At 38.1% G+C, this 21590-nt stretch overlaps 1 protein-coding gene across 7 annotated transcripts in view; it reads left to right on the top strand.

The window, feature by feature from the left end:
* The first annotated feature begins 6582 nt into the window (after positions 1-6582).
* ptprz1a (protein tyrosine phosphatase receptor type Z1a) overlaps positions 6583-21590 on the top strand; it is a 67929-nt gene continuing 52921 nt past the window's right edge. For 6 of the 7 annotated variants that reach the window (XM_067435804.1, XM_067435803.1, XM_067435802.1 and 3 more), the window contains exon 1: positions 6699-6832. In XM_067435804.1, coding sequence (XP_067291905.1) covers positions 6769-6832 — 64 coding nt within the window. In that variant the 5' untranslated portion in view covers positions 6699-6768. Of the gene's footprint in view, positions 6833-21590 lie in introns of all 7 variants that reach the window. The other variant, XM_067435798.1, reaches the window with a different exon arrangement.

The raw sequence follows: 21590 nt of genomic DNA, 5'->3' as shown, positions 1-21590 counted from the left end.
ACCAGGGAATACCGTTTAAAGTGTGTTCATGGTCTGTAGCAATGCTTAGGTAGGTGGAACGTGTCAAAGGAGCATCCACATGGATGACAGGACCCAAGGTTTCCCAGAAAACTACTACCTAAAGTGTCACACTGCCTTCTTCCCATAGTGCATCCTGGTGACATGTCACCCAGGTAAGCAACACACATACACAGCCATCCACGTGATGTAAAAGAAAGCATGTTGCATCAGACTAGGCCACCTTCTTCAATTGTTCTTTTCTGTCTAGTTCTGATGCTCACATGCCCACTGTTGGTGCTTTCAGCACTATGGACGCCTTGACTAGTCTGTGGCTATGCAGCCCCATACGCAACAAACTGCGATGCATTGTGTATTCTGATAGTTATATCAGAACCAGCATTAACTTCTTGAGCAATTTGAGCTACAGTAGCTCATCTGTTTGATCGGACCATATGGGCAAGCCCCATGTGCATCAATGAGCCTTGGCCGCCCATGACCCTGTTGTCGGTTCACCACTGTTCTTCCTTGGACCACTTTTGATAGATACTGACCACTGCAGACCAGGAATAACCCACAAGAGTAAGAGTAGTTTTGGAGATGTTCAGACCCAGTCGTCTAGCCATCGCAATTTGGCCCTTGTCAAACTCCCTCAAAAATTATGATTATTATTTTTTTAAGTTCGGAGCATTTTCTCTTGCTCCAAAGTAGAATTTGAACCCCTTGAGTGGAGCTGGACTGGAGCAGAGTGATCAAAGTCCCCTTTAAGCGGGTAGGGAAAACCTCTGCATCTCCACTCCATTTTATGGCATTCCAGAGCAGCTTTCAGTTTGTAAATGAGAAGAAATATAACTTTAACTTAAGGTGCGTTAACGCTACGTTGAACTTACCATAAGTACGAGATTTCAACTTGTAAAAAGCGAACACATTCTCGTAGAGCTCGTAGTTACAGCTTTTAAGGTGGGAATTTTGCAAGAGCTCATATTTTGTACCACATGACTGCTGTACCACCTGACCTAGGGGTGTCCAAACCAACCTGATTCAAACACACCTGACCCAGCTAATCATGATGTTCAGGGCTGCTTGATCATTTCAGACAGGTGTGTTGAAGCAGGGTTGAAACTGAAATCTGCAGGACGGTGGCCCGCAGGAGCAGGGTTGGCACCCTGACCAATGCAGATTCATTTAGCAGTTATAATTCCGAATTCCAACAGCTCCGAATGTAACATCACGTGTTGTCCTCTTGAGACCATGCGGTAATTACGACATGGCCTAAATGCAGCATAACTGGCCAAGTTTTGTAATGTAAGTTATTAAAGCGGCACTAGGTAACTTTTGCCCTATGGGTCCCCCTACAGTTGGGAAAAAATATTTTCCTCTACTACTGTCGTAAACTCTGTCATCCTACATCAGGGGATGCCATCGCGTGTGCATTTGTTGACATGACAACAGTGATAGCCCTGAACTAGTAATGAGCCGGTCATCTCATAACCCGCGGACCCCGTATGTCTATTTAATGGTCACGTGTGCGGGGCGGGTTGTAAAAATATATACAGTGGTGCGGGCGGGCCAAATAATTTAATAAAAGCCTTCGCTTTTTTCAACCGCGCATTACTAACAGTTACCCTATTTCACATACAGGTGTTCTGCTTGTGTCGCGTGTGAAATGTCTTCATCCCAGGTACAGTGGCATATGTTTCAGCATGAATATAATTTCATGGGTTTCATTTTTTTCAAATGCCAAATGATCGCGATGCTGACGTTTACAAGCCAGCGTTATTATAGTAGTCTATAGTCTATTGGTTACTGTTTTACAGAATCTATATATGATACTTCAATTCAATGTTTGAGTGGTACACTGTAAAAAATTTCAAGTGGTTTCAACTAATTATTTTTTAGTAACTAGTTCCACAGATTTTTTTATGTTCACTCAATTTCGTTCTAGAAATTGTTACCTGAATTAACATTTTTAATTGGCTCAAACTTGACTTCAATATTAAAATGTACCTTACTCAACCTGTTTTATAATTAATTCAACGAAAACGTTTTAATTAGGGGTTTCATTTTTAAATGGTATTAATCGTTACTAGAAATTGCAGTGGAACTAGTTACAAAATGTTATAGTGACCAACAATTCATTTCAAATTTCTTTAAAATAAAAAAAAGGGCCAAAGCCCTCTTCTTTAATTTCTTTAATGCACCTTTATGCACCCTCATGTTGTTCCAGTCCTGTATGATTTTCTTTGTTCTGCTGAACACAAAAGATATTTGGAAGAATGTTTGTAACAAAGCAAATAGAGCAACCATTGACTACCATAGTATTGTTTCCCCAACTATGGTAGTGAATTGTTGCTCTATCTGCTTGGTTATAAACATTCTTCCAAATATCTTATTTTGTGCTCAGCAGAACAAAGAAACTCATACAGAACTGGAACAACATGAGGGTAAGTGATGACAGAATTTTCTTTTTTGGGGGAACTATCCCTTTAAGAAGAACTGACTGGCTTGGATGAGAAACTTTGCAATGATGACAGCATCAATGGATATCTTGGTCACACCCTGTTGGAGAAAGAAAGGGAAAAATTAATTTAAAAAAATCAAATTTTTAAACATTTTTATCCATATTTTGAATGTACTTGCATGTGTGACTAAACTAAAGTAGTTTTTTTTACCCTATTGTAACATAGGGCTTTCTTTCTCTTATGCTGTTTAGAATTCGTCCCGCTTGAAAACGAGCGCCATTTTATCATAGTATTTGTGGTTATCTCGTTCTTTTAACTTTACGGGACAATTTCACAAGTTGGAACACGAAAAATCACGTTCAACACAACCACATAACCCTAAATAGCGGCCTACATTAGACGTGTAAAAACATTAGTGGCTAAACGCATCTCGTTGTCATGTAAAGTCCCTGTTCATGTTGGACAGACATTTTAATTGCATTTTGTGTCTGTTAAGAGGCACAAAGACACCCTTTACGTTTATGCCCCCAAAGCTGCCGTTTTAGCTGAGTGGGGTCTCTGGGCATTAACTGTAATATCTCTTTGTTGCAAGGACCAATCTGGTTCGTTTTTTTATATAGACTATACTCACAAAGATATAATGATCAAGATAAACTTTCGCCGGAGTTGTCCTTTAAGGAAGTGTGGGTGTTGGTGGAAGTGACGTATATGCCGTAAAGCAGTCGAATTTTGTAGTTCTTTTTGTTCTTTTAAAAGTTTAAAAGTACGATTAAGAACGATCCAGACCCCATCAGGCTATGGCAGACGTGTCACTCAACCTATTGTAAGTCGATGTATCATCACAAGAGTCTTGAAAATATATAATGAAGGTTGAAAAGTTAACTTGTGCTGATTTAAACATTATCAGCTTATTTTTTCGAGTTGGTGCTACACCAATATGTAGCCTATTTTTTAACATCACGAAATCACATCTTTGCTTATTTTTTAGCCTAGAAATCTAGATGCACCCTAGCGGCAGCAAATCTAATCTGCTGCGAATGTCGTCTAACAACTCTCAATACACTTCTGAGCTGTAAAAACCAAACTCTGGTCAGGCCAATCACATTGTGTATAGAGTCGGTGGGCGGGGCTTCACATAATGACGGCCGAGTTGTGCTTGCTGCTTCTAGTAAACACAGAAACTGGCCAACGGCGGTCTTTTGAATCAGCTTTGACCGCGACTCTGGAAGACTTGGAGTTGAGCTTTACTCTGAGAAAAGAACAAAAAACGGCACTGAAGCCATTCTTATAAAAAGGGAAGATTTGTTTGGAGTTTTGCAGACCGAATAGCCTACTGCGAAAGTTTAATCTTCACCTTTTTTACTAGCTTCAACTAGCTCCACTTAACGTTGCTCTGGTTGGTTGTAGCGCTATCCTATCCACAACTTTCCTGCCAGTCTTAGTGGGTGTCGCCATGACACTCGATACTGACGGTATCTCAGTTCCGGTTTAGCACACATAAGTTATGCAGCGTTCACACCAGACGCGAGTGACGCAAATAAATAGCTATTCGCGCGAAGTTGGACACGTGAACATTTTGAGTCCATTCGCTTCATTCACGTGTGACATTCACAACACAACAGACGCGAATTTGCATGTCATGGGAGGGGCTTCTGCCAGGCAGCGGCAGTCGTCAGAAGGAAGGCTGCTCTCGCCGGGGTTAATGAGCGCTGAGCGCCTGGGTCTCACACCTCCAAAATCTTGCTTCCATAAACCATGCAACATAAACGGACCCGTTTGACATGTTGCCTAGTATGGAAGTAAAACTGTGCCACTGGATTTTGAATTCTAATTTTTAGCACTGAATTTTTTTACATCTAATTTTTAGCACTGAATTTTATTTTGCATCTAAATCAGACTTAGAATTTTAAAAGCCATCGAATTTCTAACTCTGTTTTTTTTGCCTATGACATTTTTTCAATGTTTTAAAAAAATTCAGTGTAAAAAGAAATTCAACGTCTCAAAAATTTCAGTGTTCAAAATTTCAAAATTCAGAGTCAACATCCGGGTAACCAAGGAGAAGCAATCGATCCCTGTATTAAATCATCCAACATCCAGCCAATCATTTACGCTCCATTGGTCATGTGACGCTGAAACAGGAAGGCGGGGAAGTTCACTTCAGGTGAGCTCCAGAGCTCAGCAGCATGGCTCAGAACACAGACGATGGCGCTTCGGTGAGTTTACTCATGATCAATGGAGCGTAAATGATTGGCTGGATGTTGGATGATTTAATACAGGGATCGATTGCTTCTCCTTGGTTACCCGGATGTTGACTCTGAATATTTTTACACTGAATTTTTTGAGACGTTGAATTATTTTACACTGAATCTTTTGAGACGTTGAATTTTTTTACACTGAATTTTTTGAGACGTTGAATTTCTTTTTACACTGAATTTTTTTAAAACATTGAAAAAATGTCATAGGCAAAAAAAACAGAGCTAGAAATTCGATGGCTTTTAAAATTCAAAGTCTGATTTAGATGCAAAATAAAATTCAGTGTTAAAAATTCGATGTAAAAAAATTCAGTGCTAAAAATCAGAATTCAAAATCCAGTGGCACAGTTTTACTTCCATAGGCCTAGCACCTTACGCACTCCATTCAATGCCCAACGAGCTTCAAATAAACTCAAGACATGTGATGTAGAAGTAATATTTATATTTTAATATTTGTAATTGTTGAAATGATGTTCATGTCAGATATTGTCAGTAGACTTTTTTTTAATCAACATGAAAATAGATGCATGAACTTCAATGAATTTAAGTGCATTGTAATAAAAAAACATAACATTTCATTGCTGTAAATGTAATTATTGAGTTTATATATTAGTTTAAACTATTTAAAATAGGCTACTGCAGTAAAAGTGTATAATTTTTGCAAGGGTATGTTTATTGTTTTCAATAATTTACAAATTTAATGTGTAGCAAGACACATTAAAAATACAAATTATTACGGGAAAATACAATTATTTTGCGAGACTCCCGCAAAGTGGAAATATATATATAAAATAATTAGTTAGAAACAACTAAACCTTTATTTATAATAAAATAAAACCGATTTACAGGCGCATGGAAGGAAGGTAACTCTCGCGTGGAGCCTACCACACTGTGGCAAAATGTCTGCACCGCATAAGCTTAGTGCTACAGATATTAGTAAGTTCTTGTAAGATAGTCAGATCCATGCGACCATCTGGGACATGTGATCATTTTGCGTTGTTATAAAAGTCTACTCCTGAATCCTGATAATACAACCAAGCGTTTAGCTGATAACAGTGGGTGCAGACTAACGTAAACCGGAAGTTCGTTACCGGTTTGTTCTACGTTGCCATAGCGTTCATGGGAAAGGTCAGAGTTCGGGAAAGTTGTGGATTGCATGCGGAGGGAGTTTGAAAGACAACCGTTTATCCCACCCCTCAGATTGAGCCCTGTCAATGGTGAGTTTCCAGACCAAACATCTTGATGTGGGTCTGGCTGGTCAGGCTACTTATTTTTAGGACAGGACCACTTAATTGCTTCTGCGACACTGCTTAAATAAACATCTAATTTTATAGTAGCCTATATGCAAGGTAACGTTATGCTTGTGTTATTAAACATTATCAGATTATTTATCGAGTTGATGTACTACACCAATACGTATCTTATTTTTTAACATCACGAAATCACATCTTTGCTTATTTTTAGGACAGGAGCACTTCATTTCTTCTGCGACAAGCAGAAACATTTCATTTTATAGTAGCCTAGGCTATATGCAAGGTATGGTTATGTTATGAAACGGTGTACAGGTATTTACGAAAAGATCTAATGGGCTAGTTTATTATAAATAATTAAGTAATTTAGTAGGCTAATTTATCGTGCGATTATGACGTAACTGGTTATAATTCATTAAAGTCTTGTTAGAATTATTTGTAAAAAAGACTATTGGTTTCAGTACTATTTATAGCTATATGTATACATTTTATAAAACGTTATAGGCTATATAGAGAGTCTCTATAAGTGTTACCAAACTTTTTTGTGTGTGTGTGTGTGGTGAACTGTGGGCGGCGCGCGCACATCCAGCCGAACTCACGGAGCGCCAGGCGATGCGTTTCATCCGGACGCGCGCACATCCATGCAGCGGAAAGCGGAGTGGATCTGACCGCTGAAGGGTGCATCTCCTACCGTTACCCAACCAATGTGATACCCTGCGGCTCTTCGGGAGAGGAGTTCCTCTGTCGACGAGCTCGACTTCACCCCGTTTACTCTTTCCAGCCATATTACTCCACAATCAGAGAATAATGGAAGCGCTTGCGACGAGATACGCACTGTTTCTTGCGCAGATCGCACTCTTCTGTTACACAGGTAAAGCAAGATTCAGATTCTGTTGTGTACTTCATCTGCTTTTAAGAAATCCTTCATTAATGTGCTTAGAAATTATTATATAGAATGCTGTTCAGGTGCTTAAAGTGCTGGGTGTTATAGTTTGCACGGCAAGCATTTTTCTATTGAACTTGAGGTTCAAACTTTAAACAGGATTTAGCTAAACGTGATTTATGTCCAAAATGTACACTTTGTTGATTCACAGTGAGCAATCTAATGGCAATTTACGCTGTTTAAAGTGTCTATTGTACCTACTATAGCCAGTCAGTCAATATTGAACAAGTGAGCATGAATTGTAGCCTACATTAGAGAGTATACACATATTCTGCTGTATAATCATGCAACCGGTAAATTCATACTCTGATTCAGTGAAAACGTAACTTTAATATCTGCTTTATATTTTTATTGATGCCAAAGTCACATTCTGCATTGCTAAGTTCATAGTTTCATACATCGAATTGACAAAGTGTTTCAAAGAAGTTGGATGGAAACAAAAATAATCAGAAACCTTTAAAATCATTCATGTATTTTGTAGGGGAAGGGAGGGGCTTGTATTTCACAATCGGTGTGTATGATGTGGGTGATGGCATAAAGATAACAGATCAAAACAATAAATAGAAAGAAAGGGAAAATAAACACCTTCAGTATGAATAGTCAGCAGTTAGTTAACTTCATTCATCCAGGCCAATAGGTGTCAGTGTAGTCCAAAATCACTTACACTAATAATAAGAGCTCAAAAAACCTTTGAGTTCACCTTTAAGTAATTAATACCTTATCTTACTGCTTGTTATTAACTTGCAAAAGTAATTATAGAAATAAAGAAAAAAGTGTGCGTCTATGCTGTTTTGTTTGTTTTTTTGCGCACCCTATGAGAAGAAATGTAACTCAGTTGGAAGTTAACGAATGCCATGTATTGTTAAATCGCCCCTATGCAGTTGAGTAGAAAGAGACAAATGTTTATACAAACTTAGACTTATATTCAAGGCTCACTATTTTGTTCACTTTCTGTTCCGATGTGCCAAGGAGGCGACTGATATGCCTGGATTAATCTTTTGGATGCAGTCTGAGACAAAGCCTCAAAAAGCTGGCCAAAGCCATTTTACTTAGGACTTGGAAAAAGCCCTTTTGTAAGTCAGCTAGTGAACCGAGATAGCCAACCGGTACCTGCTAAAAACAAAAAACAACTTTGGGCTCAGCTGCTTTCTTGTCCATTACTACTTTTCTTCTTTTTGGTTTGGTGCTCTAAATGATGCTGTGATGAAATGTGTGGCACAAAGGAAGGGCTAAATCTTTAGGACGCGAGCTAGTGAATGAATCTCTCTCTCTCTCTCTCTCTCTCTCTCTCTCTCTCTCTCTCTCTCTCTCTCTCTCTCTCTCTCTCTCTCTCTCTCTCTCTCTCTCTCTCACACCATCTGTCTTCTCAAGTGCTGTACTATAGCAAACAACTCTTTTTCCCTTCTACACTTTTTTGGCACTGCTCTGTTTTTCCACTGAGGAAGTCCCTGTGTTGTTTGTCGGGTCTTGGGTTTGTGACAGATGGTAGTTGTGGACTGTAAAGCTGTCAGTCCGGGGTTCACGCGGCCCCTCCGCTGCCTCATGGCTCATGTGTGTCCACCTGTGTGGGACGTGTGGCAGTGTGTGTCACTACAAGCTCCAATTAGTCTCTGAGCAGAACAACCCTTTTGGGCATTTTCCAGTACTAAAATACATACTCCTCTCCCATAGTGAAACTGGGTGAATTCAAGTTTGCTGAAACAGTAACTAAATATGTATTCGACTACATTTATCCAATAGCCTGGATGGCCTCAGTGATGTTTGGTTGATTTTGATAACTCAACACAACTTTGACTAAAACATGTAGAGACCCACTTGTTTTAGAGAATCATTCACTCAACCGATTCAGCTGATAAAAACACTGATTTATTCATGAAATGAAACCTTCATAATATTATACAACTATACTACATTGCTTTTTTTATGCTTTGGAATGGTTTAGGGCTGTACTAGAATAATCGAATATTCGAATATTCGTTCGGTGAGGTGGCATTCGATTTTCAGTTTTGAGATTCGAATATTCGTTTTTTTTTTTTTTTCTCAACACGTGACTTCCGTCGCGGACTCATTCTCACTCATGCTTGAAATAATAATAATAAATTAAAAAAAACACCGCAACATGCTTTCAATAAAAGCATCGCGCATTTTAAAGATTTAAATTAACAAAAAGTCAGAATAAGACAAAATAAATCCCTTATATAGAATAAAACTAATTGTAATAGATATTACATTTTGTGTCATTTTAAAAACGATTCATTTATTCTTATTCAACTGTTTATAAGCATGCTACCGTGTTCTTTATTTATTACAGTTCATTGAAATCACTGTGTGTTACTAATTTAATTTCTGTTTTGGGATTCATTTGTTTTAAAGAAAGGTTCGTTATTAATACCTTATTAAAGTTCTTGCTCTCAACAGACTTTGTGTTTTGTATCACTTGTGCACTGTCCGTTTTCGGAGCATAAACCTGCCCGTGTAATGCGTACCGGAAACTGTTCTATTTAAAAGATTATTAAATGCTTATTAATATTTAAAGAATGTGTGCCACCTGATCATATTGCACCAAATGCAACACTGCACTCCACTGGGTCTGCCGCAACACATTTACGATGCCGAAGAGTGAAACGTGAAGTCGTGAAAGATGATACAAATGCAAACCGACACTATTATTATATATTTAGCCCCACCCACCGAAGCTTCGAATATTCGATATTGATTGCCACCTAAGCTTCGAAGCTCAAAAAATGGCATTCGAAACAGCCCTAGAATGGTTTATATAGTATAAAATATAGTATATTATTATGTCTTTAGCCACTGTTTTTTTTGACAACTCATTCTTTATGAGTGAGTCATTGAATACTTTACAGATTTATTCAAAATGAAAAGATTCATTCAGCAAACAAAATTAATTAGGGGCAGAATTTGTAATCTTATTCAGCCACCGTTTTCATGAATGACTTGATTGAATCATTCAGTCAATCAAATTTTTTTGTAAAGAAAACGATTTATTCAGGAACTTATTCAGGGATTAAATTAATTATTCAGAGATTCGTTCAAAACACCTGATTCATTTATTGGCTTCATATGGGAAGGTGTTTATTATTGGAGCAAAAGCAGACAAAATAACTATCCATATATTGTCTAAAATGTAAATGACTCAATATTGACTATAAAATTGATGAACTGTATAAAATTGATATGATGGATGATTCATTGGTTAATGTACAGATTTGTGCATAACACTGATTCATTAACTTCATATGGGACTGGCTATTATTGGAGTAAAAACAGACAAAATAATTATCCATATTTTGTCCAAAATTTTAATGACTCAATAAAATCGATATATAATACACACAATCACGTTGTTCTGAACAAAGGCTTTACTGATTCAGTCTTTGTGCTCGTTTGTAAGTGTCCAACAGTTTTTTTGTCTGCGTTTTCTCTCTCCTTTTTGCTCTTTGGTGTGGGCACTTGGGTCAGCTTACCATCCAGACCCCTGTCCGAATCTGCTTGTGAAAACCGGAGCATATTTCGCCCCGACAGCAGCGACGGGGGCATTTGATGAACAGATTATTCAGTATTAGGCTCAAGCACATTCACCCATGCGGAGGGGACGCACTGAGCCTCAGAGTCATGTCTTTTCTCTCGTTCCAGAGACAGTGGAGGGGCCGAGGCTGAGTGAACCAGGGCGGTGGATGGGATGGTGGTGAAGGGGGGCACTGATGGCAAGCCAAATCTCTGCACCATCCTGCCCATGGCCTTGGGCCAGTCCCTCTTAGTGAATTATGCTGTCAGCTGCTCGATTTGTTTTATGCCTGGCTGGCAAGAGGCGGCCGGTGCTCGTGGACATGCAACAACGCAGGGTGTCTGGACTGGGAGGGGGGTCTTATTGTTGTGGCATGTGAGTGTGACATTCAGGAGGGCCCCTGATTTGTCCCAATGGTGGTGCTCCCATGTCACAAAGGATGGATGAGCGAGTTGGGGTACTTTTGTGTGTCTGTGTGGGAGAGTGGGCTGAACTTGAACTGAGTGTGTCAGAAGCTTTCCTGTTTATGCTCTTTTATTGCAAACACCTATGTGGAGCGCTGCTGGGTGTATTAAAGGGATAGTTCATCCAAAAATGCCTTTGCAACCCTGCATGACTTTCTGTCTTCAGTGGACAACAAAAGATGATATTTCTTAATAGGAGCACAACAAATGACTGTTGAGTGAGTCATTCAACAAACAAAATTAATTTTGGCAGCATTTGTAATGTAATTCAGCCACCGTTTTCATGAATGAGTTATTGAATCATTCATTCAAACTATTTGTTGAAGAAAATGGATTTATTCAGGAACAAAACAAGTTCTTTCAGTGATTCAAATAAATAAATAATTTACAGATTTGTTCAAAACACTGATTCGTTCATCATGTTCATCTCTCGCAAAAGTATTGCATTTCCATAGAATGTTTACATTTGCTCGCAAACATTTTTTTCCTTGCAAAAGCATTGAAATCTAGTTTTCTTTCCACTTCATATTAGCCTGGTTAAAACCAGACCATTCTCAGTGGTAACTGAGTTATGGTCTGGCAAAGCTTCATAGACAAATCATTTCCAATGGGGTGTCAGCAACGGACGATGACTTATGCAGAGCGATGGAGAATCATCTGAGACAGCAATTCTCCGTTTGTGATTTCGAGGAAGATGTTGCAATGGCTTCTGACGACTTTTGCCGTTGTTGTAAAAACATATGATAATAGCTGGTGTTCACTGCCACTCCATCAACATATTTGTGAAATTTGGAAACCCTAATAGCATCTCAGAACAACTGAAGCATCTCGGATTGACGGTCGAACAGAAAACATTGAGCTCTGATCGCATTGGCCATTATTAGAACACCATACTAATACTGTGTTTGACCCCCTTTCGCCTTCAGAACTGCCTTAATTCTATGTGGCATTGATTCAACAAGGTGCTGAAAGCATTCTTTAGAAATGTTGGCCCATATTGATAGGATAGCATCTTGCAGTTGATGGAGATTTGTGGGATGCATATCTAGGGCATGAAGCTCCCGTTCCACCACATCCCAAAGCGGCTCTATTGGGTTGAGATCTGGTGGCCTGTAGGGGTCATTTTAGGCCAGTGAACTCATTGTCATGTTCAAGAAACCAATTTGAAATGGTTCAAGCTTTGTGACAGGGTGCATTATCCTGCTGGAAGTAGCCATCAGAGGATGGGTACATGGTGGTCATAAAGGGATGGACATGGTCAGAAACTATGCTCAGGTAGGCCGTGGCATTTAAACAATGCCCAATTGGCACTAAGGGGCCTAAAGTGTGCTCAGAAAAAATCCCCCACACCATTACACCACCACCACAAGTCTGCACAGTGGTAACAAGGCATGATGGATCCATGTTCTCATTCAGTTTACGCCAAATTCTGACTCATCGAGACTCATCAGACCAAGCAACATTTTTCCAGTCGTCAACTGTTCATGCAAATTGTATCCTATTTTCCCTATTTGTAGTGGAGATGAGTGGTACCCGGTGGGGTCTTCTGCTGTTGTAGCCCATCTGCCTCAAGGTTGTGCGTGTTGTGGCTTTACAAATGCTTTGCTGCATACCTCGGTTGTAACGAGTGGTTATTTCAGTCAAAGTTGCTCTTCTATTAGCTTGAATCAGTCGGCCCATTCTCCTCTGACCTCTAGCATCAACAAGGCATTTTCACCCACAGGACTGCTGCATACTGGATGTTTTTTCCTTTTCACACCATTCTTTGTATATTCTTTATATATACATTCTTTATATATATATATATATATATATATATATATATATATATGTATATGTATATGTATATGTATATGTATATGTGTATATGTATATGTATATGTGTATATGTATATATGTATATGTATATATGTATATGTATATATGTATATATGTATGTATATATATGTATATATGTATGTATATATATGTATATATGTATATATATATATATATGTATATGTATATATATATATATATATGTATATATATATATATATATATATGTATATATATATATATATATATATAAAAATAATGTAATAATATTTAAATAATAATCTGGAGTCTTTGGAAAATTGTGTCTCAAACTTTATTCAAATTCAGTCATTTCAGATGTTAGAACATTTTCAGACTTGAGATTTGTTACGCTAGTTATTTATTTACAATTTTTACATGATTACTAGATATAGTATGAGGAAATAAGAACAGAAAGGCCAGATCCAGAGCTGCTGTGTGTGTGTGTTAGCACAGAGTAGCCGAGTGTTGTTCTTTTCTCGGGATTTAACGAAAAGTAACACAGACGTGATAGCTGATTCGAACGAGTGATGTTCCACGATGGCATCCATCTTTGTAATGAACAAAATCTGCTTCACAGTCGCTGCGCTGTCATCATCGTGTAAAGCCCGTCCCAACGTTTCTGACTGGTGCGGCGATTTTGGCGGATTAGAAATGGGCTTGAATGGGCTCTTTGCCAGACTACTTGCAGAGCAAATCTAAATTTGCCGGAAGTTGTCTGGGTTTTCCCAGGCTAACTTCATATGTTTTTTTCCAATACAAAATGTTTACTTGCGAACATAGGGAAATGCAAAAAATAAAATAAAAAATAAAATTCCAATTGCATGCAAAATTGTAGTAGTAGATTTGTGCTCCTGAGCCGCAATTTTAATATCATTGCTTCCCAAATTAGAAATGTTTAAATGCATCAGAGTTTGAAATCAGCAACCCTCCAGAATACCTTAGCATCCACCTGGAACCTAGCAGCAAGCAAACCACTACTCAAACAATTATAATTCCCTAGCAATAGCTAACAAATACTCCACAACCATCTCGCAATGCTTTAGAACTTATTTGAAAATCATAGCAACAGTATATCAATTTTCAACCATCTATAACACTCAGATCAAAATGATAGTTTAACACAAACAAGCACTACTTACATTTTCTTCATAAAATGTAAAACATCCAGTCTTTCATATGCTATCTCATCTCTCCAGATTTTCCTTTATCTCCCCGTCCATTGAATGTCTGTCCCTTTCTCTCCGTCACTCGGGAATCTCAGCATCTTCATCTCGATGCGTGTAGATTGACAGGTTCCGCTGGGGCCCCTATGGCGCTCTGCCGGTTGGGCGGTTGGGTCAGTATCCCTGACTTGCCACTTAATTAATGACAGAAGACTAGGGTTTGCTGTCATGCTACTGAAAGCGCTACTCCCGTCTGCCATTGGAGAAAACAAGAGCAGGTCTGTTGAGTGCTAGCTTAAGATGCTTTGAGATCGCTTCCTGTTCTTTTCCAGGCTAGAGGTGTGTGGTCTAGATCTCTGCTCTTATTCAATAGACCTTGGAGAAGATGCTGAATACAAATCAAAGCAACGTTTGGAAACTATGATAGTCTTTTGGTCTCTGACACCATGCAAGTATAAAGTCAGCGGTCACTGGACAATCAAAGCAGCTCGTATTTTCACTTAAATCACTTTTCTTCTGAAAGTAGTTTCAATGCTGTTTGTATAGAATGTGAGCAGGTTAAAGATGCATTATTGATAGAGTGTATAGGACTACAAAAGGTTGAATTGTATACAGTCCTGGGGGGCTTGGGTTACTGGATCTTCTGACAAGGATGGAAGCACTTTGGAGTATTAGGAGGTGTAACTAGGGGATACTAAGTCACATTTGTGGTGTAACCTATTATTAGCTTCTTTTTTTGAATGATTTTTTGTGCCATTTTTGTCTATATTGAAACAACAATGTAGGAGTGAGGTGTACAGGATTGAAAATGATCAGGAGCCAGGACTAGAACTTTGTTCAGCTGTCACAGTGTCACCCATGAGGCAGTCTTCTCAGACAAACGGAGCAGCTCTTAATTTGCAAACGGAACTGCAAGACTGTTCGCTGTTGGTGACATATTGACTTTGATACTAGCAGGCTAGTTTTGATCATATAAGCAGACTGTTCTGATCACATAAACACACAGAAGGTCTCCTCTTAGCCAAGGCATATGATATAGAATCCACACCTGGGTAAGTAGACAGCTGGTGGATGAGCTGTGGGTGGTCTTCTGATGTCCCCCAGATGGGACTTAAATGGGACCAGGGCAAAAGCTTATCTCATAATCAAGGCTCTTATAAGATTTACAAGCATATTTGACACTGATGAGTTCCTGGAGGACTGCAATTCAAAGGTGCGTTTCCTGAGAGCATTGTTAGCCAACTATGGTCGCAAGTTCCGTCATTATCAGCATAGTTCAACGAGTCGTGTTTTTCCCCGAAACCATAGTTCCAACGAACTTTCGCAAAAGTTCTGTGGTTGGAACATCAACACTCGACCTGTGGTTAGAAGCATCATTTCTTGTTTGCATGACGTGGGCTTAATAAATCCTTATCTTGAGCCAAAATAAGCAAGCTGACATTGAGTACAATCTATATCTTTAATTTCCATTATATAGAAATGCCATTTACGTCTTTTAGAGGGTTTTTACGCGACAACGTGCTAAAAAGCGTTGTCTATACGATTCCCGTTCACATGAATCTGCGAAAATTACCAAAAAAAGCTGTATTTTGCATGCCAGGCCCGTAGTTGATGTACGCATCCGTGGACATGTAATGCTCATGACGTCGTCATTTACACAGGTTCGCATTTTTGTTGTTTACATGGAAAGGTAAAGGTATTGTTTTTAAAACCTATTATTTTTAAACCCGTTTTCAGGCCCCCAAAAAGCTGTTGTCATCTAAATGAATGGCTAAGGTTTCCCTTAGTTTGTCAAGAGATTTTAAGCACCATTTTTGAAGAGTTTGCATATGTGTACATGCTCTAGAAGGAGCCGACTATTTCCTTTACTATATATATAATATAATATATATATAATATTATTAAAGAAGAATTTCATTTTCTAATTTCACTTGGTACTGGGATTTGTATACTTTCAAATATTTCCCAAATCTTAACAAAATGCATACACATACCATTAGTCAGGTGATTACTATTAGGGTTGAGATGGATTTTTCTAAATGTTTTAAAATGTTTGAGTGTGACTCAAGGACACTTCAGCGCTTCAAACGGGTGACAGTCCTCTGAATACTGAGTCTTCCCCCATCTGAGAATCCGTGCTCTTTTCAATTAGGATACCACTCAAAATAGCTATTCGCATGGGTCCTCCAGGCCATCAAAGAAATAATAGGAGATTTTCAGAGTCTCTTAATTAGGGCTGATTCTCGTTAATCCAGTTCACCCTGCCTACACCATCCGCTGTGGCCTGATGCAGGTGAAAGAACAATAAGAAATTCCTCCATCCTTTTTCATTCAACTTGCTGTAATGCTTTTGAATTTCTACTAGGTTGAGTGGGTAATCTCTGGCTTTGAATGTGAGGAGGAGACCCATCAGAGAGTCTCTCACACTTCTTAGAACTCCCTTTGCACCAGCCAATTAGCTAAGATTCATCATATTAAACTGCTTTATCACTTGCCATATTAGATACATTTATACAGACTTCAAAGAGTATTTGGAGCTCTTTGGTTTATATTATAAATTGTTTTATTGCAGCAGTTCTTGACTGTTGGGTCATGACCTAAAAACGGCTTGCAGGTCTGTTCTGATAGCAACTTAAATGGCCACTTAAAAGTCAGAGTTAAAGGTGCACTATGCAACTTTTCCGTCCACTAGAGGGTGCCTATTCAAAACAAAGGCGTAGTTTGATGATGCCAAGTTTGAGTGCAGCATCTTGGGACATGTGGCCTTCACCTCACAGCCGGTAGAAAATAGGACTCTGGCAGAAATCATGTTGATGAATGTGCGGTTATTAACGTGACTGTAGTATGAAGCAGAGCATGACCAAATGTTGTGGAGTTTAGCGAAGCCGTTGGAGCGATTGTTATGCAAAAACACGCCTCGCGAACGAAGGGACTTTTATCAGGACACAGTCGCCGGCGCTATTTTCCGCTTTTACGGTCATGAGTATGAGGTAACGCAGCTCTGTTTATCATATTAGATTTATTTAAGTGTTTTTAAAATGATGTTCTCTGTGCGTTCGCTTTAGCGCTCGCTAGAGCGTTTCTGCCAAAATCGTAAACCGAGGGTAACAATGACGCAATTGACAGGTGACTCCCTCAGACACTATGCTCAGACGTCCTAGCTCCTTGGTTAAAATAGCAATTTTCTCACAATTTACAAATAGTTGGAAACATTTGGGATATTGTAAGTACTCAACTGAATTAAGAGAGAGGCTGTACCTAGTCTTTTAATGAGTCGCAGGTGTGTTTTGGGGCGTAATGTGCAATAAACCAATCATCTCCCATTCCCTTTAAAAGCCAGTTGTGCTTGCAGAATTTGTGAGTGGAAAGACTGAATACTTCCCCAGAGAAGTCTTTTTATTTTTAGTATTTAAAAATGTTTGTGTGCTGCTGTGCATCTGTGTTTGTATGCGTGTTTTGCACCCACCAATAGAAGCAATAGACGCACCAATTTACTAACGCGCCTTTTAAATAACACAACAAATACTGCGCTATTGACTTTAGAACAGGTTTTTTTTAGTCAATGGTGCAGTTGTTTTCAGTTGCCTTTGAAATAGCAACTCATACTCCTGAACACACCTTGTTTTCAGACCAGCACACCCATGGGTGAACAGATTGGAGCGAATGCATTTGCTATTTAAACAGCATGGAGCTGGACGTGAAAATAATAACGACGTCGGGCTGAAACTAGCAAAAACACTAGTTTTTTTTGAGGATTTAAAGAAATTTGAAACTTAGTAATTGTGTGTTTTGTGGTTTTAGTGTTATGTTGTCATGGCAACATAGAAAAAAATACATTTTTTTACACATTTTACACAGAAAAAATATTTTCACACTAATATCATATAACATAATTGATGAGTATTTTAACATTTATAGATTATCCTCATTCCCTTCCATTTGTAAGACACAGAGACACAGCATGTTTGTGTGTGTGTGTTTGTGTGTGTGTGTATGAACAAGTGGGAATTCATTTTTGTGGTTAGCTGGAAATGTTTTTTTTTTATGGACATTTTCAACTTTGAGAAGTGACAAAAAGCTAAAACTTTTATAAAAATCCAAACTTGTATAATCTTGGAAGTCTAAATATGTTTCTGTTTTTGGCTCTTACTGAATGCTGGTGGGCTCTAGATTAAGTTTGTGTTTTCCTAGGAGGTCTTGTGCCAAATCAGAGACTCCTTATGTTCCGACTGAATCCTCTGAGCATGTGGAAATCTGGTTGAAATGATTCGTCTCAGATGTAGAAAGCTCTTTCTTCATTGAGAGACTGGCTCTGTATACAAGATGCTCATCTGTGTTGATCATTTATCAGGATGTTTTTACTGACGTTTTCTTGATAACATCTTTGAAACAACTTGAGTCAATTAGCTTCCAATAACATTCAAGACATATGTCACTATTGGATATGGTAACACTTAAGTTTATGGTCCAATTCTCATTATTAACTAGTTGCTTATTAGCATGCATATTAATAGGATATAGGCTGTTTATTAGTACTTATAAAGCACATAATGCTTTGCTTTATTAATTTTTTTTCAATTATCAATCACAAATCCAGTCTATGCCATCAAAGCCAGCATTGATATAGATATTATTACTAAGATCAAGAATACTTTATCATTGTTGCAAAATGTATCAGTGGCATTCAAAAAAATTTCATCAATCAAAATATCAAAAAATTATATATTCATATATATCTATATTTATATCATCAATATCTATCTTATCTTTCCCATGTGCTTGAATTGGCATACATGACTTACAGAGCACTCTGCTTATTTTTTCCCAATTTAATTTCAGTGTTGCTCTGCACTCGATTGGTTTCTTTCTTGCCATTAAGGTTTGTCTATACGTCTTTTATGACCGTGCAAGATGCTGTCTCCTTTCAACTCTTTCCCCATAAACAAAAGGCTCTGATGGACCCGTGTTTAAAACACAGCCAATCCAACTGTAAATGTTTACTGCTGTTTTGCTTTGGAGGCAGCTCTGCTATGAATCTAGTGGCACGCTTAACTTCGCTCATTTTGGCTCAGGTTTTTCTTATAGTTGCATGAAGAGCTTTAACGCACACAATGAAGACGAACATAAATAAACTCCTAACTTCAGCGAGTTATAGTGAAAGAGACTGGCCTGAAACTGTTCATGGTGTTGGGTGTGAGTTGGCCCAAGGTCCATTTGTTTTCCCGGAGTAGTAACAAAACGTTTCCTGCATGCTGATTGGCTAATAGAGCTCTTTGGCCAAGATAACCTTTCTAAATGTGAACTTGGGTTGTTAGTTTTCTTAAAGGGATCATCTTTTCATCATTTACTCACCCTCATATTGTTTCAAACCTTTATAAAAAAGGATACATTTGCAACAAAAAAACAACAACAACAAAAAGAAACATTTCATACTGGTTCACTGATTCAATCAAAGAAAGATTTGTTCATGAACACGCACTAAGAATAGCCAAGGTTCTAAATTTAAGGCCTAAAGTTAAATTAGAATTATCCCATAATTTACTCACCCTCAAGCCTACGGTGTATATGAATTTCTTGTTTCAGCCAAAAAGCTTCAGATGAGTTTTTGAAGCTCCAAAAAGCATATCTGATCCATCCAGTGATGCCAGTAACGCGTTACTTAGTAATGTGTTAGTCTAATCTGACTACTTTTTTCCAGTAACGAGTACTCTAACGCGTTATTATTTCCAAACCAGTAATCAGATTAAAGTAATTTATCCAAGTCACTGTGAGTGACTATTTTAGACATTTTCCTTAGTAAAAAAATTATATTTTTGCTTTCTTCTTGTGTCTCAGGGAGAGTATTTTTTCAGGAAATATTTTGATTTCATTTTATTTTTTGATTTCAACTTAAAACGTCAGGAGATACATTGTTTAACGTTACTGTTAAAAAAGTACTTTCTAATAAAGTGTGTTGCAAAAATGGTCATTTCTATGTTGAGGCGGCAGGGGTGTTGTCGGCAACTGATGAATGTAACTAATAAAGTAACTTGTAATCTTACTTAGTTACTTTTAAAATCAAGTAATCTGTAAAGTAACTAAGTTACTTTTTAAAGGAGTAATCAGATACATTTTTCAAAGTAACTGTGGCAACACTGGATCTATCCATCATAAAAGTAATCCATACAACTAAAGTGTCTATGCCGTTGCCAGAAACCAGTGATTTATACTTAACAAAGTTTTATAAAGATTTTCCTTTTTTTAATGGATGGATCAAAACTGTTTCTTTAATTTTTATACATTTAAATTGCATCTAAATTTTTTATCCATTTGGATTACACCGTTTTAACATTAGCAGACTAATAAACTTAATGTGGTGCATATTTATGAAATTAAATTATTCAAATCGCTTAGAATCAGTGAATTCTGTTCATGTGAAAACAATTAAATGTATTCAGTTAAAGGTGCAGTGTGTAATATTCGAGCATCTATTGGCAGAAATGCAATATAATATACGTAACAATGTCCTTACAGTACGGTTATTCAACAAGAAATTCAACAACAATCCAAATCCAATTACTAAATAAAATATTGGCTAAATATCGCCAAGTGTTGTTCTTGGCTTTTAACAGTACTAAACAGAGTGGCTAGTGCAGTGATAGTGGACAACAGGATAATCACACTGGCAACCAACGTCTGGTCCTTGATGAACCCGGTCACCATCAGTCTTATCGGGTAACACGATAGAGTTGATGCTGGAATGCACTGGAACGAGATTACAGAGCAATTAAAAGCATATCCTCTACCCACACACACTTCAGAACCATCAAGTCACACACTCAAACACACACTCACACACCTATAAGCTTCATCTGCTCACTCTAGCAACAGCATATTCACTCTGTGTTTGCTTGCTGGCTGTGTTATTGCCATTGATTTCTGCACTGTATAATACAAAATAGAGTGGTGCAGGGATGATGTAGATTGCGCCGAGCCGAAGTACTCTCAGAAGTGCTATTCCGCCATACATTATAGTTCTCCTTTTTAATCCGATTAGAAACGCTCCACGTTTTATTTTGTCACCATACTTGATCGTTCAACTACTCGTGTAACTGTATTTAAATAGGGGAAACGTGGAGGTGTTTGGTACTTCTAACTTGATCTCTGTTTGGTTCCATAGTGAATGAACTGGGCTTAGAGAGCCAAGCTAAATGCTATCAGATCGTCACTGCGTGTCAGAGAGATTAAGTGCACGCACTGAGACGAGAGTATCCCTTTAAGATTATTTTATCAACTGAAGTGGTATGCTAGCAGATGAACTTAAAGATAATTGCCACAGACTAAAAGTCTTGAATCAGTTGTTTTCACTAATTAGCAGTCTACAGGTTTTTCAACACGCACTCGCACACTCAAATTACTGTGTGCCTGTTGCATATATTGTTTGTGCATTTGGATTGTTGTTGAATTTCTTGTGCTTGCAGTTTCAGTATATCACTTTATTTTTGTGCTGTGTTTTATTTTCTATGTTGATTCTGTCATCCTACTTCAAAACCAGGGTTCACCTCACCTCTTGGTCTTTGAATCCTTGTTCTCACCTCATGTTGACTGGGTTTGATCCTGTGTGCTGCTCTCTCCTGTCTCATCTTTTGAGATGGCTCTCTTGGACTACTGTGTGGCTGTACACCTTTAATTTTACTAATGACAGCTGAGGT

This window comes from Pseudorasbora parva, chromosome 25 (genome assembly GCF_024679245.1).
Source record: "Pseudorasbora parva isolate DD20220531a chromosome 25, ASM2467924v1, whole genome shotgun sequence".
Classification (NCBI taxonomy): Eukaryota; Metazoa; Chordata; class Actinopteri; order Cypriniformes; family Gobionidae; genus Pseudorasbora; species Pseudorasbora parva.
Note: the sequence above shows the minus strand (reverse complement) of the source record. Positions and strands in the feature narration are given on the sequence as shown.